This window comes from Colossoma macropomum, unplaced genomic scaffold (assembly GCF_904425465.1).
Source record: "Colossoma macropomum unplaced genomic scaffold, Colossoma_macropomum, whole genome shotgun sequence".
NCBI classification, from domain to species: Eukaryota; Metazoa; Chordata; class Actinopteri; order Characiformes; family Serrasalmidae; genus Colossoma; species Colossoma macropomum.
The window spans coordinates 157,125-176,346 of NW_023495588.1; the positions used below are offsets into that span (position 1 = coordinate 157,125).

The 19,222-nt window shown below is 40.9% G+C and overlaps 2 protein-coding genes across 2 annotated transcripts in view; one reads left to right on the plus strand and one right to left on the minus strand.

The window, feature by feature from the left end:
- The first annotated feature begins 1,306 nt into the window (after nt 1-1,306).
- ier2a (immediate early response 2a) lies at nt 1,307-2,775 on the plus strand. Its single transcript, XM_036563040.1, has one exon. The coding sequence runs from the start codon at nt 1,432-1,434 to the stop codon at nt 1,978-1,980; it is 549 nt and encodes a 182-aa protein (XP_036418933.1). The 5' UTR covers nt 1,307-1,431; the 3' UTR covers nt 1,981-2,775.
- Nucleotides 2,776-15,655: 12,880 nt separating this feature from the next.
- Nucleotides 15,656-19,222, minus strand: part of cacna1aa (calcium channel, voltage-dependent, P/Q type, alpha 1A subunit, a) — a 141,510-nt gene continuing 137,943 nt past the window's right edge. Inside the window, 1 exon segment of the mRNA XM_036563030.1 lies at nt 15,656-17,013. Coding sequence (XP_036418923.1) covers nt 16,402-17,013 — 612 coding nt within the window. The 3' untranslated portion in view covers nt 15,656-16,401.

Genomic DNA, 19,222 nt, shown 5'->3' on the forward strand with positions numbered 1-19,222 from the left:
TTTTTTCATAATGTTCCTAGTGTCAACTTTTTTGGAACATGTTGCACGTGTCCATTTCAATGAGTGTATGTTTGCTGAAAAAACAATGAAGTTGATAAGGTAAAACACCTTTTACACTGTTTTCATTACAATTCAGAGTAGATTTATAAATCACTGCTCTCTGATTTCATTTGCATTTCACATACTGTCCCAACTTTTTTGGAATTGTAATAAATGCAACAGCGCCATACAAATGCATTAATATTATACTGAATTGGCCGCATCTGATCTGCAGTTTTTGCAGAGGAAGCAACTGATTTTCCGAGTCCTGCTCGCTCTGCACACGGTGACGTGCAAAAACGTTCACAGTGAATCAGTAATCACGTGCGTGCGGCTGCGTGCGCACAGGCCGGGGCGAGTTGTGTGCAGTGGTGCAGCAGCGTGAGAGAAAAGCTCCATTTAACAGCTGCATGTTCCCCGTATAAGGGCAGCGGAAGCGTGACGCGCCGTGTGGCTCCATGACCATATATGGGCGTCGAGCGGTGACGGCACCGCGAAGCTAAATATGGAAACAGGAAGCGGCGCCTCCGCATCACGGGCTTTCCGCTGAAAAGGAGCAGCGGGCGGAAACGCCATATATGGACATGAGGAGGAGGTGGGGGGGGGACTCCCCCTCCCCCCTCCCCCCTCCTTCCAAAAGACTGAGGACAGTAGAGAGGTCAGCAAGGGCTGAGGGGCCCTTCATAAAAACTACACTTACATTAAGAAGAAAGAAGTGAGTAAGTAGAGAAACAAAGTACACAAGTACGTAAGTAAACACAAACAAATAAACAAATAAATAAATAAGCAAATAGGTGAATAAATACGCAAATAAAAAGATAAATAAGTGAATAGATAAATAGATGAAGTAAAATAAGATAAAATAAAAATATATGAATAAAGAAACTAACTTGAAGTAAATCAATGTCTTAATATATTGTATTAATATATATTATGTTACTATACACGTGCATATCAGAAGCGTTTAGTAAGAAAAGAGAAAAAGATTGGTAGAGAGATGGACGGGTGGAGGGATGGATGAATGTACTGTATTGATCCTTGAGGGAAAATCTGGATGGTTATGTAAAATCTAGCCTAAATACCAAAGAAGCAGTGAAAGAGAGAGAGAGAGAGAGAGCGTCTGAGTAACCATCATAACAAACCGGGCAGAGCGGCGTGAGCACGTTTGGCCTGTTTCTGCTTTTTCCTGGAAAAAACGTAGAGTGGGAGGGGCGGTGCTGCTGGGGGATGTCAATCAACTGACGTCACGAAGCTATATAAACCCTCCCGTCGAGGTGACTACGTTTGACTCGCTGAACGCTCCGCCCGAGTGTAGAGGACTGACAGAAAGTCCCAAAGTTCAACAAAAACAAGAGGAAAATCCACTTAGATCTCACGGGCGCCTCTGAAGCCATGGACGTCAGCGCCGAGGCGAAGCGGATCATGGTGCAGGCTCTGAGTAAGATGTACAGCTCCCGGTCGCAGCGCGGCGGACTTCGCCTTCACCGGAGCCTCCTGCTGACTCTAGTGATGAAGTCAGCCAGGGACATTTACCACACGGCTCGAGCGACCAGCGAGAGCCAAGACAGCCAGGAGGAGAAACCTGCTGCCTCTGATTCCCCCTCGGACCCGCCGCGGGGGCAGGAGGAGTCGATGGACACTTCGAGCCCGGAGGTTCCCGAGGTGCCTCCAAAGTCCACAACAAGCGCCACTGAGCCAACGCACGCCGAGGTGGACCAGGAGAACCGCAGCCCGGTCAGAGTTGACCGCCACTCCAGAAAACGGAGAGGGAAGACGGCCACGGTACCAGACTTCCTGCCCTGCAAAAGAGCCAAAATGGACTCGGGGGAGGTCCTGAGGATCCTTCAGGACGCCACACTGAGAAGTAACTCTGGACAGTGTGCCAGAGAGACGGACACTCTGCCAGGCGCACACATGCTGAGGACTGTAGCTACATGCTGAGCTCAGGGGGGGGAAGCTTTGTGCTGGACATTTCAGTGTACTTTTAAAGCCCGAGCCTCAGGGGAAACGAGCTGACCACACTTTGGTATAGCTTTGGCTGAAATCCCGGTTTTGGGCGCCTCTGGGCCAGAAAGTTGTGAAACGGTGTCACGGCTGACTCACAGAGGAGCAGCAGGGCTGTTTTGGAAACTCCAGCTAAACCGCTCAGGACGTGGCCTGGTGACGGAGACATGACTAAGGCTGCCGGAGCCCGAGCGCGCGGTGGGTGGGTGCGCCCCAAACCACCAGATTAGATGCCTTTCCTGTCTGTCAGCGTATCTGGGAAATACGTCATGGACGTTTTGTGTAGATCACACAGGGTGTGTTTGGCACTCATTAACACCCCTCCCGTCCGGTCTCATCCAGTCCTGGCGAGCAGTGACTTAGAATAAGGAGGAATGAAGGAAATGTGTAAAGCTGGGCCAGTTAACCTAGCAGGGCTACATAAAGCTGTATTTATTTTTTGTCTGTGTTTTTGTGTGAACCTACGGAGCCCCTAAGGTGACATGGTGATTATTAGGCCTCGGTTTACTATACTGAGGCCACAAATTACTGCATTAAGGTCAGGAGTCATGAGACACTTGAGAAGCTCGTGGTCTCAACATTAATTTGTGGCCATGCCTTATTAAAAAATCACAATGTCACCTTTAGGGGCTCCTCGTTTTGACAGTTAATGAAATGAATAAGCTGCTAAAGGTCATTCCAGATGTCAACTACCTCACTTTTTTGTACAATAAATATTTGTATAAAACCTAATATCCGTGTAGCAACTCTTCTTTTGCCTGAAATGATTATATTCTGTTCTCAATATAGTTGTAAGCATAACCAGAAGTGTAGGAATACACCAAAACGTCAGTGTTTAAGTCTAAACTGAACACCGTCATATTCTACCATTATTTACAGATATGTAATATTCATATATATATTTTCAGTTTCCAAAATGATTCTGTAAGTTTAAAAAGTGGTTTTAAAAGTAGCACGCTTCAGTTTTAATTAGGTTTGTGCAGGCCTAGCAGTCACAAACTACAATTCCCATGATACATTGCGGGGCTAGCAGGCAAAACAACGGGTAGAGTTCGCAGCTGAGGTGTGAGAGGAAGGTTACCCCAGTAAACAGTGTATTACACAGTTACAGACTGACTGAAACGTCTGGTTGTGCAGTTGTGTTTTAAGTTGTGCGAAATTTACAGATATTTTCGTTTATTTGATGCCTGTTTTAGAGGCGGTTAGTGCAAAATGCTCCTGAGTTAACTTAAACTGCGACCTGCCGGGGTTAAAAAAACTTAAAAGCCCTTATTTATTTATTTAAACCGTTTACACAACAGCTGTGGCGATACCTGAAAAAGTATGTTACCTTTAAAAGCAACAGGTAAGAAAGTATATTACAGCTAAGTGCTCCTGCATTTGTTGAGTTTAAAAATACTTTTGCCAAGCGAAACTGAAAATTACTACCCAAAACTGAAACTCTAGACCAACATCACGGCGTTTTATCCGCTATAAAAAATGACTGACTTCTCTAAAAGCTTCTGAGTCGAGCAGAAGCCATCTGTACCGTTTCACAGTACGAAAAAAATAAATATATGATGAACTGTTTCCCGAAACTACCGGAGAGGAAAAAAACCTTATCGCTCAGCACCGCTGACGTTAAAGCGTCACGTGACCTCCTGTTGCTAACGCTCGTCTCTTCACAGCTGAGAACAATACAGGGGCAATAACGCCTTTTACTGCTGATCACCGGCCTATTAGCACAGTCAGGGGGAAATAAAAGGCAATTTCCTTCTCCTGCCATTACTTCCACCAGTGCTCAACTACCTTTCCCTTAAAGGGCAGTTCCACCAAAATGTCTGAATAATTCAGTCCTTGAGTTATACACATTCATTCACAGTGTAAACATCACAGCCGTACACATTCAACATCACAGCTGTACACCTTCATTCAGAGTGTAAACATCACAGCTGTACACATTCATTCAGAGTGTAAACATCACAGCTGTACACATTCAACATCACAGCTGTACACCTTCATTCAGAGTGTAAACATCACAACTGTACACATTCATTCACAGTGTAAACATCACAGCTGTACACCTTCATTCAGAGTGTAAACATCACAGCTGTACACATTCATTCACAGTGTAAACATCACAGCTGTACACATTCATTCAGAGTGTAAACATCACAGCTGTACACATTAATTCACCCTGGTTTGATGTGAAGTACTTTACTGGAGAGAAACTTACTGACTCAGATTTCTTCACAGTGGTGACAGGAACCTGGGGTCACCATGTCTACAACATAAATATAGCCATTTTATTTACTATCCAAAACCACCAGTGAGCCTACACGAGTCTTATATGTAATGTTGATGATGGTCAAGCAGTCATAAATCTGAAAAACTATGTTCTCTTTGGGCTATTTTGCCTCACAACACCCTGCATGTAACCCTCCGCCATGAATCATTAAAATACAATTTAAGCCAAAACTTTATAACAAAACTATCATAAAACAGTGTCTCAGACGTCAGGCTGTGTATTCATAACCATTTCATGTAATAACTTTCTGTCAGGAAGCTTTTAGACGTCTGGTTCCTATCACCACCACTGTTAACAATTCTGACTTGTAGAACGGAGCATTTCACACCAAACCACTCTGAATGACTTTGTTTACATCTTTGCTGTTTAATTATGCAGATTTTTTTTTTAATCAGTGGAGTTTCCCTTTAAGAGAATTACGTTGTACGACAAGGACAATCGATATGACAGTAAAGTCAGGCTAAATGTCTTGCCAAGCCTCTACAGCTGACTAGATCGGATGTCTACGACAGGACATGTTCTTATCCCTAATGCCCTGCAATGCAGTTAGCATCACCTTGTCATAACAAAGTGCAAATGAAGGCAGTTTTTGAAAGGCAGGATTTGAGGAAAAGTAAAGTCAGGGAGGAAGAAATGGGCTATTAATGCTGCCCTGTTTGCCATTGTAAAGTAGGGAGGGGGCAGGGAGAGGAATGCATGAGGGTGGTATTTATAGATGAGAGGAAGGGCAGCAGAACCCTTCGCACTTCCGCACATCTGGCCGACAGGCTGAGGGGGAAGGGAAGCAGAAAAATGCTTGTGTGGCTAATCAATTGTCCTGCTAATGGAACGCCTCTTCCCCCTCCCGTGCCGTCCGGGCCTATCGCCTTCCCTCAGAAACCTGAGCCTCCGGCGTCTGAAATCTCACCGAGAGCAGGATGCGCAAACTGCTTTAGGATGAGGTCACTTCAGCAAAGGTCTGCTGGCTCAAACACAGACTGTAGGCCCTGACACTCAAAAACAGGGATCACAGCACAAACCAGGGGTCTCTGCCAAAAAAGCACACTTCGATCTGCAGGCCTTGTAAAGCGGTCTTACGCTATACTGTGTAGACCCTACTTTATTATCTAGTGCCTGGATTTTTGTAGGATTACAGTATCATTATAAATTGAACACTGATACTTTAAGCTAAATGGAAATAACAAAAATGGTTCCTCAGATCACCAAATCATGCCTGAATAGCCTCTATACCAGAGGTGCCCTTCCTTTTTTTTTCTTATGATATGGTGTTTGTGGTGGACTGAAGGCCACAGAGACAAAACAATATCTAAAGATATACAGAGTGTCCCAAAAAATCGACATCATTTCATAGTCTAATAACAGCCAAATCTCCCTCAGATTATCTCAAATTTGAACAAAATGTGTAAAAATTAACAGTTTATTTATTTTTATTTTTTTTTCAGGTTGAAGAATGGCGTTCACTAGAAATGAAAAGGCATTTTATGTGTTAGAATGCTCGAACACAATCAAACAAGAGCGTGCAGCGTGCATTTTCGAGAAAATCCAATAAAAATGCACCAACTGGAAAGCAGATTTGGACAAGGCACAAAAAATTCAAAGAGGACGGCTGTCTGTGCAGGACAAAGGGATCTGGACGAACACCAGTATCAGAAGATATTACATTTGTGAAGCTGTGAAATCGGTTATAAAATCTACATCCCTCTGAATCTCTTGTTCCAGTTTTGATAAATAAAACTTGTATTGTTCAACATGAAGCCTATTTAATTTCGTTTGCCCAGGATATGTAATTACTCAGATATTCACATCTCAAAGGATGTACATTTTTTGGGACACCCTGTATATAGACATCACATCACTTTTGTTGATAAAATAAGAAGGGGCGAGCCAGTGGGTTTAGAGCAGGGGTGTCCAACTCAACCACTAAAGGGGCCATATTAAGAAATCTCAACAAATCTGTGAAAAAAAATGTTTTATTTCATTTTTAATTAATGTTGTGCTGTAACCCCTACTGGCCATTGTTTAATCAAAATATGCAAGAACTTCCGCAGTAAAATGTAGGCAATTATAACAGACCTTGAAATATTAAATGAGTACTATAAAATTAAAAATTTAAATGTCCCCAAGAGCTCGGTCCTTTAAACCTGCCTGTTGGCTTAAACTAGATATCTGGCAGAGTAGAGTAACTTTATGGCCAAATGAAATGCCTTTAAGGGCCAATTTTGGCCCACAGGCGCCACTTTCGGCAGCACTGCTTCATACAAATTTAAAGTAAAAAGGGTTTAGCGCTGAACTCTTGCTCCAAATTTGCATGATTTGCATTTAAAATACTCAAACATTGACACCCTGCCCTCTTTTCATTTTTAGGTGGTTGTAGAAAATTATTTGGATATTAGCTGTACACATTTCATTTTCCTGTGTGAACACAGTAGTTGAACTAAGACTGGCTAGTACACTACAGATGTAAAGTTGCATTTTAAGTCTTTGGGGTGTGAGTCTGTGTCACGTCCAGTCATTGAGATGCGAGTCTGAGTCGAGTCTCAAGCCTCTTTGGAAGAAAATGTCAGATTTGTTTTGTTACTAGCTGCAGGTATTACACAGCACGAAAGCAAAACCCTACTAAAAACCTGCCGGCTTCAACACGGGCTCAAATAACAAGCCTTTCATTAAAGAAAAACCGTCAGTCTGAAGGACAGAACTGAGGCACTTCACGCAGCAAACGTGATGTTTAAAGGAAAGAAGCAAAACAACTTGAAACAGCAGGTCAGTCTGTAGTTTGATAGCATGTAACTAAAAATTCAGCTAAATGGCAACTAATTCGGCTATTTTGCTGGCTGGCATACTTACATGCATGTTGGCCAACCGTTTTAAGTTTTTTTGCCTCAGTTACTGAGCATGACCGTGGCAAAACTGACAGGCAAAGTCACATCTGTAAGACAGGAAAGTAAAGGTTAGGGTTGGTTTTATTTGTTTTTATCTCAGGCTTTCACAAGTCTTTAGTCTCAAGTCCGAGTTGAATTGCCAGTCATTTAAAGACTTCAACTTAACATAACAAAGTCCTCCCTGATAAGATGGATCAGGTGTGTTAGAGCAAGAAAAACACCAATTTAGCAACACTTCAGGATCAGGGACCCTCAAGAACACAGGACACATGGGTTCTTGCTGCTTTCAATTGCTAATCAGACAGTAGGAGGTATAACAGTGTTAAAAACCTGTATGTGTTATAATGTTGTAATCACACAACATTCTTCTCCATAATACAGCCTGTGTTGGCACTGTTGCCTCCTCCTCCTTTTTGACTTTTGTCTCATTTGAGGAGGTGAGAATCAGACTGTGCCTCATTTCAGTCTTTATAAATTCTATATTTCCAGAACATGAGAAATCACCAGGTTTCTACATGTATGTTCCTGGGTTCATTATCTACAGTTGTACTGTATCATATTTAGCTGATGATCAATTAACATGACTTATGCACATATTGCTAATACCATATGTTCCCTGCAGTGTACTAGTCTGGTAAGCGTATTCATATGAGGTAAATACTGTAGTATTTCTGTTATCAGGTATGCAAAATGTACTGCGTAAAGCCGTTAAAGCCTGAAATATTTTCCTAAGCACTATGGTTATGCTAATGCATAGTAGAGTGATATCACTAACGCTTTCTCTGTATACAAAGCCAAGTAATTATTATCGTTAATCAGCTGTCGCTTCTGAATTATAATTATCATGTTATATTGTTGTCTTTGTGAAGCTTTGTCACCCTTGACTTTTGTCTCATATGAGGAGGTGAGGTGAGAAGAAGCAGGGGCTCACTAACCAACACTAAAGGGCTGCATTAATTCTGTTATCAGAACAGAATTCTCACTACTAAATCACAACAAAGAGTTCCTTTGTTTTGTTGTCGGTGGTAGTGATATCGTCAACCCAAGAAGTGGTGCAATTTAACACTGGACCCTGTCAAAATCACATGCTTAAACAATGGGAAAACGTCTAAATTCCCTGTGCACTTTCACGCAGGGCCCAAAGCCAAACTGTGCACTCAAACATGGAAGCGTCTATGAAGGCAGAATTCAAAACTGAGATTATAGATAATGGGAAATGGAAAACAAAGATAAAATGTTTAGACTAGTAATGCATCGCAAAGCCTACGGCAGTACATGTTGCAGTTATTGGCCGATGTGGGATGCAATAAGTTTCACTAACTCAGTTCCAAGTAGTCAAGTACACTTCTGATGGATTTGTTCTTTCCAGAGTATTTTCAAATGACAATAGTTTTTACACAATATTTTATTTACTTCATTTAATCAATTCTGCTCCAGTATATTAGTGAAGAAAGTCTATTTTCCCACTTTGTTCCATTTCAATCATTAACTTTCTGTTTTTAGGGTTCTATTTCATTCTGTTGTGTTGGTTCAGCTCCTGGGCTGCTTTTACTGTTGCTCATAAATCTCATTTTAGAGCTTTAGCATTTTATTTAAGACCAAAAAGAGAAGAATGGAGCCGAAAAATTCAGTTGTAACACTGATAGATGCTGATTGTGCCAAGAAGTTCCAATGCTGTTCTATAAGGAACGTAGTCCTTAAGTAGGTTTTTGAGCTGTTACTTTTGTACTTCTACTTTAGCTGTTTTTTGGAAATTGATTTTTTTTCCTACAGTCATTATTCGCAGAAATAACGCTACTTTTACTGGAGTATAAGGTTAGGCTACTCCACAAACTTCTCTTTATCACCAGATCTCTCCTTCTGTGTGCTAGAATGGGCCATGAGTGGCTAAAATCTACTGATCAATAAGGTGAAGTGGGGCCAGACACACACGCAGAACCATTTAACTATAATGTGTCACTGGAACAAAGCGAATGGAGCACACAGGGGGAAGAAAATAGAGTGACTTCTATTATGCTTTGTTCTCTAAAAGGAGCCTTTTTCTGAATTGAATAAATGAACTGTTACAGAAAGAGGGAAAAAGAGAAAAAAACTGTAGTGTGTAATAGATATGAATAGATAGAAAGACAAACAGACAGATGGATGTTTGGATGGATGGATGGAAAGTAGACAGATGTTTGAATAGATTGATGTTTGAACAGACAGGTTGGTAGGTAGATAGATGGATGGATGGATAGATGGATGGAGGGTAGAGAGATGTTTGAAAAGATAGATAGACAGACAGACAGATGGAAGTTTGGATGGATGGGTAGATGAATGGAAAGTAGACAGATGTTTGGATAGAGATACAGACAGATAGGTAGACAGACAGATAGAAAGACAGACAGACAGACAGATACATAGATAGACAGATAGACAGACAGACAGATGTTTGGATGGACAGATGAATAGAAAGTAGACAGATGTTTGGATAGAGATACAGATAGATAGATAGATAGATAGATAGATAGATAGATAGATAGATAGAGAAAAAAATCTAATCAAATCAATGATAAAGATGCTTGAATAAACAGATATTAGAATAGACAGATGTTTATATTGATGGACTACAGATGTCTAAATAGACTGATAAACAGTCAGATAAATAGACAGATAGATAAATGTACTCTAAAAGATTTTTTTTTCCTGAAATCATAAAATTGTCGGTTGCAGAAAAAGAGAAAAACAGTTGAGTTGCAATAGATGGACAGACTGAGACAGCTGTGTGAATAAATGTGTATGAACACAATCGTCGCCTTTTCCAACTCAACAACAGTCGTGTTTTCCACATCTTTTTATTTCTTTTTTTTGACAGTTATTCTGATGTGTCCTGAACATAGTGTTGGAGTGTCTCACCTTCAAGTTTGCAGAAAATAAAATAAAATAAAATAAACATAAAACAATTTGCACCAAAGTCATTTGGCTCTTTAAGTTTTTTTTGGTCATTTTTCAGTGTTTTTATTTATTTATTTATTTTGTTTTGTTTTAAAAAATAGAAAGAAAAGGAACATTTTGCCTTTAAAAACATTGATCTATACTCATGTACTTCAATAATACTATTCCTTTTTCTTCTTTTTTTAATTTTTTAATTCCTGAAGATGAAGTTCCATGGTGTGGCATGCACATAGCACATGCAGTTCTGGAAGTAAATACTTTCACTTTTTTTTTTGTTCTGAAAACAAATTTTCCCCCTTTTTTTGGTGCATTTTGTATTTTTCTTTTTTCCATGGTGGCTTCTACGTTGCTGGTTACCATTGTGTAGGTATTCGTCTGATATCAGCTGGATGGGGGTTTGAGGTGTTTGGTGGTGGTGTGTTTTGACAAGGGTGAGGAGGGAATCGCCTGTCCAGACTGACCACGCACAACCACACACACACACCTCCGTCCACACAAAGGGAATGAATTAAACATAAAAGCCACAAATATGCAGGACTGGCACAAAATATAACACCCCTGAAACAACTGTATGGTGAGCATCATGATCTGCATACATCTTACTATAATTCATAATATTCAGATCAAATTACATTTGCCAATGCCAAAAATAGGAGACAATATATTAAGGCAGTAATCAATTTGTGGCCAACTGCACAAATATGATAAATATTTAGTACAAAATCTTGCGCGCCAGTTTTTCAGCCCAGTCTTAGACAAAATTGCAATGAAAATGGTCAATCACCATTAAAAATCCTTTCTAGTATATCTTTTACATGGGAAACATAATAAGACTGCAAACACTATCATGGTTTCTCCTTTTGAGTTTTGGTTCTTCCTTACGCTCTTACAGAGTTTTTCCTAAAACCGTCTCCCTCAACAAGAGGGTCAACATTTCTAGAAAGCTTTTGGGCTATACAAACAAAAACTGAGCTAATGGGATGCTTCTCCACATGATCTGAAACTCATCTGAAAGCTCTTGCAGGTTTTAAAGAGCTTTTTGATTTTTTCATGTCTGGACTTCGATCTGGCCAGTTGAAAGCTCTCAGATTACCGTCTTATTACTTGTTTTCTAGATATTGTTTAATTACTGTGACTTGGGATTTAGGACCATTATCTTGCTGCAGGACAAAAAGGTTGCCAATAAAAGCTCTCCCAGGGAGCAAAGCATATGGATAAGGGTCTGCTTCTACTTGATTACAAATTTTATCAAAGGTATCGGATACCAGACTTGCGGAGCTCCTTCGCATTTTATTTAGTTAGTTAAACTTTGCCTGATAAATCTCTCCTTATCTGGGTCTGACAGTCAGTTGTAGATCCTTTCTTACTGGTTGCCAAAACCCTCCTATATTGTTCTCGAGTCTCCTGTTTATTGATGTGTCTAAATGATTCCCAACATCAGGTTTAGTTTTTTTCCCCTATCTTCCTGTTCCTGGACTCTCATAGATCCCATTCAGTGGAGGAACTTGGCGATAACCATATCTTGCCAATTTCTCTGCATGAGCTTTCTTGCTCTTGTTCAGACCTTCACCTAAATTATTGTTGTTTTTTTTTTTCTTATCTATTTTAGTCTAATGTCCTCTTTCAAAACTCTTTTTCAGAGGGTCATTTTGATCTTACCTAAATGAATATGGACATTTATTTCCTACTGTAAATAACAATATCTTTATTATCATAATATTTAGTGCTATAATGCATCGAACAGACAGTCTTTTGGCAAATGCGAATACCATGTTGCGCCATTGTGACCAGTGTATTCTAAATGTGCACTGCTTTACTGAGGCTTACAATACTCCATCATTCATGTTCTACACAGTTTAAAGGGATTTAGACTGAAGAATATCTGTCAAACTGACATTTTCATTTGCGTTTGCATATTTTGTACCAATACTGCATATGTGTAATTAGAGCTTGCATGCAAACAAACACCTAATTAAAAATGGAAAAGAAAAACATCCACACAGTGAATCTGGCCTCTCTATGTCTGTCTCTCTCTCTCGTTCTCTCTCTTGCTCACACCTTGCTACAAATGTTGGCTCCCACTTGCTTAAACTACCTTGCGCATGGTATATTGCATATTTATAGGTATCTGATTTAAGGGTTAACCCTCATTTAAACCCCTTTAGTATTTTCAGTGTTTGTCTTATAAGAAAGTAGACAAATGTGAAGAACACTAGAAGAAAAGACAGAAGAGAGCAGCTAGATACATACAGGGGGTAGACAAAATAATGGAAACAAACAAAATATACCAATAGCTGCTAAAAAAAATCAGGATGTGTTTTACAGCGACAAACAGATGCAAACCAGCAGTGTGAAACTAAATCATGACTCATCATTTTCAATTCCTTTTTTCCCACTGTTCTAAGATTGAGAGTTTACGCTAAACGGGTCAGGTTCTGTGTTCTCGGCCACTGGCTTTGGATTAGGCCGTTTCCGTTCTGGGCTTTGAAAAGCTTTTGACACAGATTTGGTTGAACTGGGTCACAGGGATTGAACTTGCATTCTGTAGCCATTTTAAGGCATTGTTTGGTGACTTTTAGCAGCTGTTGTGTCTTAAAGTGTTCGTCAAAGCCCCACGTTCAAACCTGCCTGATGTTCTACTGTATTTCCTTTGAGATACAACTGAGGTCAGTGTACCTGCTTTTTGAGAACCTCTGAACTTCTGAGATATAGCAGGTAAAGAAGCACATAAATCTTTTGATTTCAAAACTTTGCTGATAGGAAAAAAGATAACTGGAATATACATACAAATGCAATTGTAACTGATAAACAAATACAAATAGATTGCTATGTAATTGTAGTTTGGTCACTTCAACATGAGTTCTTTCTCATTATTTTGTATACTCCCAACAAAGATAAATATATAGATAGATTGATAGATAGATAGACAGACAGACAGACAGATAGCAGTAGTGCATGTTGAACGTATGGTGAATAAGGCACTGAGCAACTAAGTCAGTGATACATTCCCAGACCTACAAACCTTTCCTATTTAGAATGTCAAACTAGCAAGGGGAGCCTTCATCCTTTTCCAGTCTCAAAGATTCCAGTGGTAGCGGCTGAAAAATGCTTGAAAATGCCTGAAAAAAGCCTGTGCAGCTGATTCTGCTAATGGAAGCCCCCCACCCCAGCGGTCAGTAAATTCAGTGTAAACGAAAAAACAAAACAAACAAAAAAAAAAAACGCTGCCTTTCCTCACGCAAACAGGGGTACAAGCATTATTCACTGTGAAATGTGACCACAAGTGGTTCTGCACGTCAGTCTCGAATGCTACATACAGAAGGACCGCAGCGTCCTTCAGGACAGTATTGTTTGGCAGTGTAACTGTGTGGACCAGAGGAACAGGATTACGTTCGGGCCGCAAAAAGGGACACAAAGATCAGCGGGACACAAGAGACAAGAGTTTTTTGGCAGAAAAGGCCCGGTCATTGTTTCACCCATGCAATTTGATTGGCTGTGTTACATGTTCCTGTGCAGTTGGATTGGCTGTGTTACATGTCCTGAACACAGAATGGTGCACCGTCGGTGACAGACATTAAAAGTCCTACTCCCAGTGTTACAGATCATCGACATAAATTGACATGGAACAGAAAGAGATGTGACAAGAGTGTGAATCAGGACTACAGGCTAGAACTGTGTGGAGCACAGTGCCATCTATTGATACGCTAGAGGTAGTGGAGCTCTGTTCCTTCTTCAGATATACATTTACACATTATGCCAGTCACATTATGCTAGCATAAACCAACCCCAGTGTCCACATTTAACATTTCACCAAAAAGAAACTATTATGGAATCAATCTAAAATGGTAAAATACTGTTTGCCTTTCTACAAAAAAGGGGCATCTAAAAAGATTACATGGAGATGACCAGTTTGGTGGGGATTCCCACAGTGAATGATCTCTTATCTCATACAGGTCACTCTTACTTAAGACAGTCAATAGATAACATGTTCTGGGTAACTCTTGTATATATAATATGTATATATATATATATATATATATATATATATATATATATATGTGTGTATGTCTTCTCCAGCTCTGATATAAGCTCTGATATAAGTACCATCAGTAATTCTGTATGATCTTATTCATCAAAAATATCTTTTTTTTGTAGATTTTTGAGCTCAGGTTACTTAAAATTTGAACTATTTACATTTGCATTGATTCACATTTCATATACATATATTACTCAGCATACCTTATTTCTTCTCTTTGCATCTAGGAAAATAGCTGTCTTTACATTCCAGGACAGTATGTGGCTCATTTTTTTTTTTAAGTCAGTGACGAGTCTCCATGCTAATTAGCTGCTAAAGAGCAAATCAGCTGGAGGTATGAGGTGAGTCTACCATGGCCCAGAATGCATTGCTGCCACAGAGCTCCACGTACCACACGAACAGAACCACACTGAAACAAATATGGCAATACGAAGAGCACAGCTGAGTCAAAGAACGAAAACTAGATATGAAATCAAAGCATCGACATCATCATCATCATCATCATCATTGCCGTTATCGTCATTCTGGTATCTTTTCTTTGTATAAACAACGTTTTTAATAACAAATCTAATAGAAAGATGAAGTGGTTCTCTCTCTTCTCTCCTCCTCCGCTCCCTTCTCACTCCATCACACCCTGGAAGACTGGAGTAAGGGGAAAAGAGTTCACGTAAATTGTGTATATACATGTATTCAAAGTGGATGTGAGCATGTTTGTGAGGGGTCAGTGTGCTTGCATGTCTGTCAATTTTGTGCAAGTAAGCAAACAATTGATACAGTGCAAAAGGAATGTTAAAAGATGTCAGCTTTAAAATAATTGTGCTATTGAGTTGACAACGTTCTTGCTTTATTGTTATTATTATTATTATTATTCTTATTATTATTACTATTTGGTAGTTTGGTTGTTTGGCAAAGTATCTGTTATAAAACCATGGTGGGAAGCGCTCCCACCATACTGTAATAAGAAATCTGAAGGTGGTGTCTGCCTCTTGTCCCCTTTGTGCCATCCCTAAAAGAACGAGGGATGATTTCAGAGAGGAGTGAAAGGGAGGGAGGCCAGGGACTGGAGAGAGAGAACTTCACAGACATAAAGAAAGGACCAAGAAATTTACCCCCCCTCCCCAATCCATTCAAAGTTTCTTTGTTTGTTTTTTTTTCTTTTGCTGTTGTTTCAATCATGCAGGATTTTTCCGAGGGATTTTTTTTTTAATTCTAGGAGTTCAAACAAAGCTGAGCAGTGCAACAGAAGAATCAAGCTCCAATGTTTCCAACAAGAAGTAGAAGAAGAAGCCGTAGAAGAAGAAAGAGTGAAGACCGTTTTGTTAATTTTTTTTTCCTCCCCTCTTTTCGCTTTTTTGTATTTTCTTCTCTCTTGAGTTTGGTGGGGTCGGTAGCCATGACAGTTCCCAAAAACTCAGTCAGGGTGTGTGTGCGCCCCTGCCTGACCCCTAACTTTTGGCAAAAACCCACCCTCATACACACACACACACACACACACACACACACACACACACACACTCAAACAGCCAGTGGCCTCACCCTTACTGAAATAATTATTAACAGTAAACACAGATGATAAAACTCATCAATATTACCCAACATGTGGGTGGATTTTTGCAATTAGACGGAGCTCCAGGTCAAGTTGTGTAAAGCGAGTGTCGATTCTCCGTGTAGCTTCTCAACTCAAGTGAGAGTTCTGGCCAGTGGTGACTGTGATGCGTCACTTTCTGCATGAACGATGCGTCTGGAAAAGAGTGCAGTACATTTCTCCTCTGCATTATAATGTTATGCAAGTCCACTTTTTTTTCTTTTCTTCTTTCAGTGTTGGTATTTTTTACCTACATTTTTTCCCCATGTTATGCTTCCCTTGTCCTTATGTTCACTTTAAGCAGTCCAAAACATTTGCAGGGAAACATCAGAGGAAAGAGAAAACACAAAGAACAGAAAGGAAAGAATCATGCCTTGATTTTCCTCTTTTGGAGCCTCCAAGCACACTTAGTGCTTCCCTGGAGCATGCAGACTTGGGGAAGCATCTGGCCTTTGTTACGGCCTTCATTGTAGCCTTCATGGTGGTCTTCAAGACGGCCTTCAAGACGGCCTTCATTATAGCCTTCGCTGTGGCTTTTGCTGTGGCCTCTTCTGTGGCAGAGTCCCATTTCAGCGAGTGCTGAAGCGCTCCCTTGTTCCCTTTTCCCCTTGTTCCCTCCCTCCCCTTTCCCCAGAGGCTAGCACCAGTCGTCCTCATCAGTCTCACTGTAGGGTTCGTGCAGGCCCTTCCTGGGCCCTCTGGGGTGTGGGGGTTTGTGGGGTCCAGGGTGTGTGGGTGGGTGGTGGTGGGGGGAGGGTGAAGAGGAGCGGTACCCGTTGGGCATCCGGCGGGCTGGGGGGGGTACTGGCTGGCCCTGCTGGACGGGAACATGGCGGGAAGTCCTGGGTGAACGTGGGTGCGGAGAGTTATGAGGGTGGTGGGGGTTGCCCTGGGCGGGTGGGCTTTGATCATAGGCCGGAGGCTCATGGCGGCCAAAATCATAGTCCTGGTCATCATAGAAACCACCATCGCCCACCATCACCGTGCCCTCCGAGGTGCCCGGGCACCAGCGGCCATGCCGAGGAGAGCCATGGTGTGATGGGGGCAGCGAATGGTGGGGTGGTGTGGGAGTGGGGAGGCGGGTCTGAGGGCCGGAAGGGGGCGTGGCCACAGGTTTGCGGACCACAGGTGAGTAGGTGACATGGGGCCGCGGGGTGGCTGGGGTTTGGGGCAGCTGGCGGCGCCCTCTCCTGGGCGTGCTGGTCCCGGACGTCGAGGGGGCGGGGCTTCCGCTCACTGAACTACTGCCCTACACGAAAATGGAACAAGGCAAATAAAAACAAAAGAACAACAAAATTTATCCCACAACACGAGAGAGAGAGAGAGAGAGAGAGAGAGAGAGAGAGAGAGAGAGAGATGGAGAGAGGAAAAGAAAAGTGAAATGAGAGATACCGGGGAGAGAGAGGGACATGAAAAAAGAAAGAGAGGAGAGGAGAAAGAGAACCAGTTGAAAAAGGAGAGAGAAATAGAGAGAGAGGGAAACAGAGAGAGATGAAGAGAGGTAAAGAGAAGGAGGAAGAGGGGTGAAAACAGATACCAGGGAGAGGTAGAGAAAAAGGGGGCAAAAAAAGGAAGATAGGAGTAGGTAAAAAAGAGAGAGGAAAAGTGATGAAAAAAAAACAAAAAACCAAGACCAGGGAGAGAGAGAGAGCAAGAGAGAGAGAGAGTAAGTGGGAAAGAGACGGAGAGAGAGACACACAGACGAAAATGAGAGAGATCGAGAAAGAGAAAAAGAGAGAGAAAGTACAAGACGACAACGACACAACAGCAGTAAAGGGAAAAAAAGTGAAGTTGTGAAAGAGTGAGGGAGGAGAGTGAGAGTGGATTGGCGTTAAAGAAAGACATTGAGAAGCGGGAGAGCAGCATGACGAAACGCAAATAACGAAAGAAAACAAACGACCCAACGTTGAGAAGCGACATGTCACAAAGAGAGGACACAGAAAAGAAAACAAAACAAAAAAGGAGAAAACAAATGAAGAGGAGTTGAATTCCATTGGAACGGTGAAAAAACTAGCTTCAAAGTCAATCTGACATGTTTCTCATACACATACAGGCTCTCTGTGAGGTTTGTGAACTGTTTGTGTCAGATTAGCATCAGCAGCCATGCAACATTCTTTCAGGCTCTCATTGCCTGAATACGGTATTAAGGGTGGGCGATATGAAAAATTATAAAATTGCAATACTTCAAGGCATTTTCGCCATATATGTACACGTACCCTTGCTAGAGTTGTTACTGTGCCAAGGCGTAGGAATTTACTTCACTGTTGAAGACACTCGAAATATAATTTTGCTGTACACCGGGAATGTGAACTTCAAAGCAGCAACAGATTAACTCTGCAGTCCACATCTGTTGTAAACAAGTGCTGCATTTCTAGTCAGTAATATACCATACTGTAGCTACCAAAACATGGAAAACATGCTATTAAACCAAGCAACAACTTTGTAAACATCCAAGAGCCATTCTGAATGAAGCAACACGTCTACTTTATGTACATTTGTTTAGCGCAGTTTGCTGCTAATCACATAAAGTCAGCTGTTTGCCTCTGAAATGCACACTGCCCACCAGCCACACCAGTGAGTACTTTCACTCAGGCACTCTGTTTTAGCTTACAGTGATAGCAGAATATCACTGAGCTGGAAGATTTTATGGAAGAGTTCTACTCAAATATATATTATCAAATTAGCTATGTATTTTTGTCAGATACCACCTTTGATTCGCCAAAGTTAACCCAATGAGAACCACCATCTTCAACAGCACAGCTGCCAAAAACATCTCAGAAAAATAAGTTTTTTTAAAATAAAAGTAAATGGAAGTAGATTTTTTGATTACATTTATCATACAGTGAAAATTTCAAACTGTAACACCCCTAATCCTGACTTTAGGATTCGAAGTGTATGAACAAGTTGGAAAAGATTAATAAACAGAACTACTTTTAAAAGGCTGAAAAACATTAAGCAGAATTTTATTTTTAAATTCAATAAATGTAATTAAATGTATAAAAATATTTAGGCTGGAACAGGAAGAACAATCAAACAACTGGTAAAAATAAATGAGCAAAATAAGATGATGTCTTAATGGGCTACCCTCCAATCCAGGTTACTATGCAGTTTATATATTTACTATTCACTGGTTGATGTTCACAGACGTGTTCACAGTAACTGGTCTGTCATTTTATGATACATGCGTTTGATCAGTGTTCTAAAAGCACTGATGACACAAAAGTACACTGTGACAAAATTTAATTACAACAGTGTTCACCTATCATCATATCACCCACCCCTATACAGTATACAACAAGGTAGTGTTCCAATAAAAACACACAGACATGTTCCAGTGACAAAAGAAAAGCTTTGCAGTGGAAAGGAAGCTCGGAAATCCATCAGTTTTGATGGATTCTCTTTGGAGTGAGATGAGGGTGTGTGTCAGTGTTTTTCTGTGGTTGTGTGGGAGTGAGTGT

Coding starts and splice junctions, on each gene's coding strand:
- ier2a (XM_036563040.1), top strand. CDS start 1,432: ATGGACGTCAGCGCCGAGGCGAAGCGGATCATGGTGCAGGCTCTGAGT.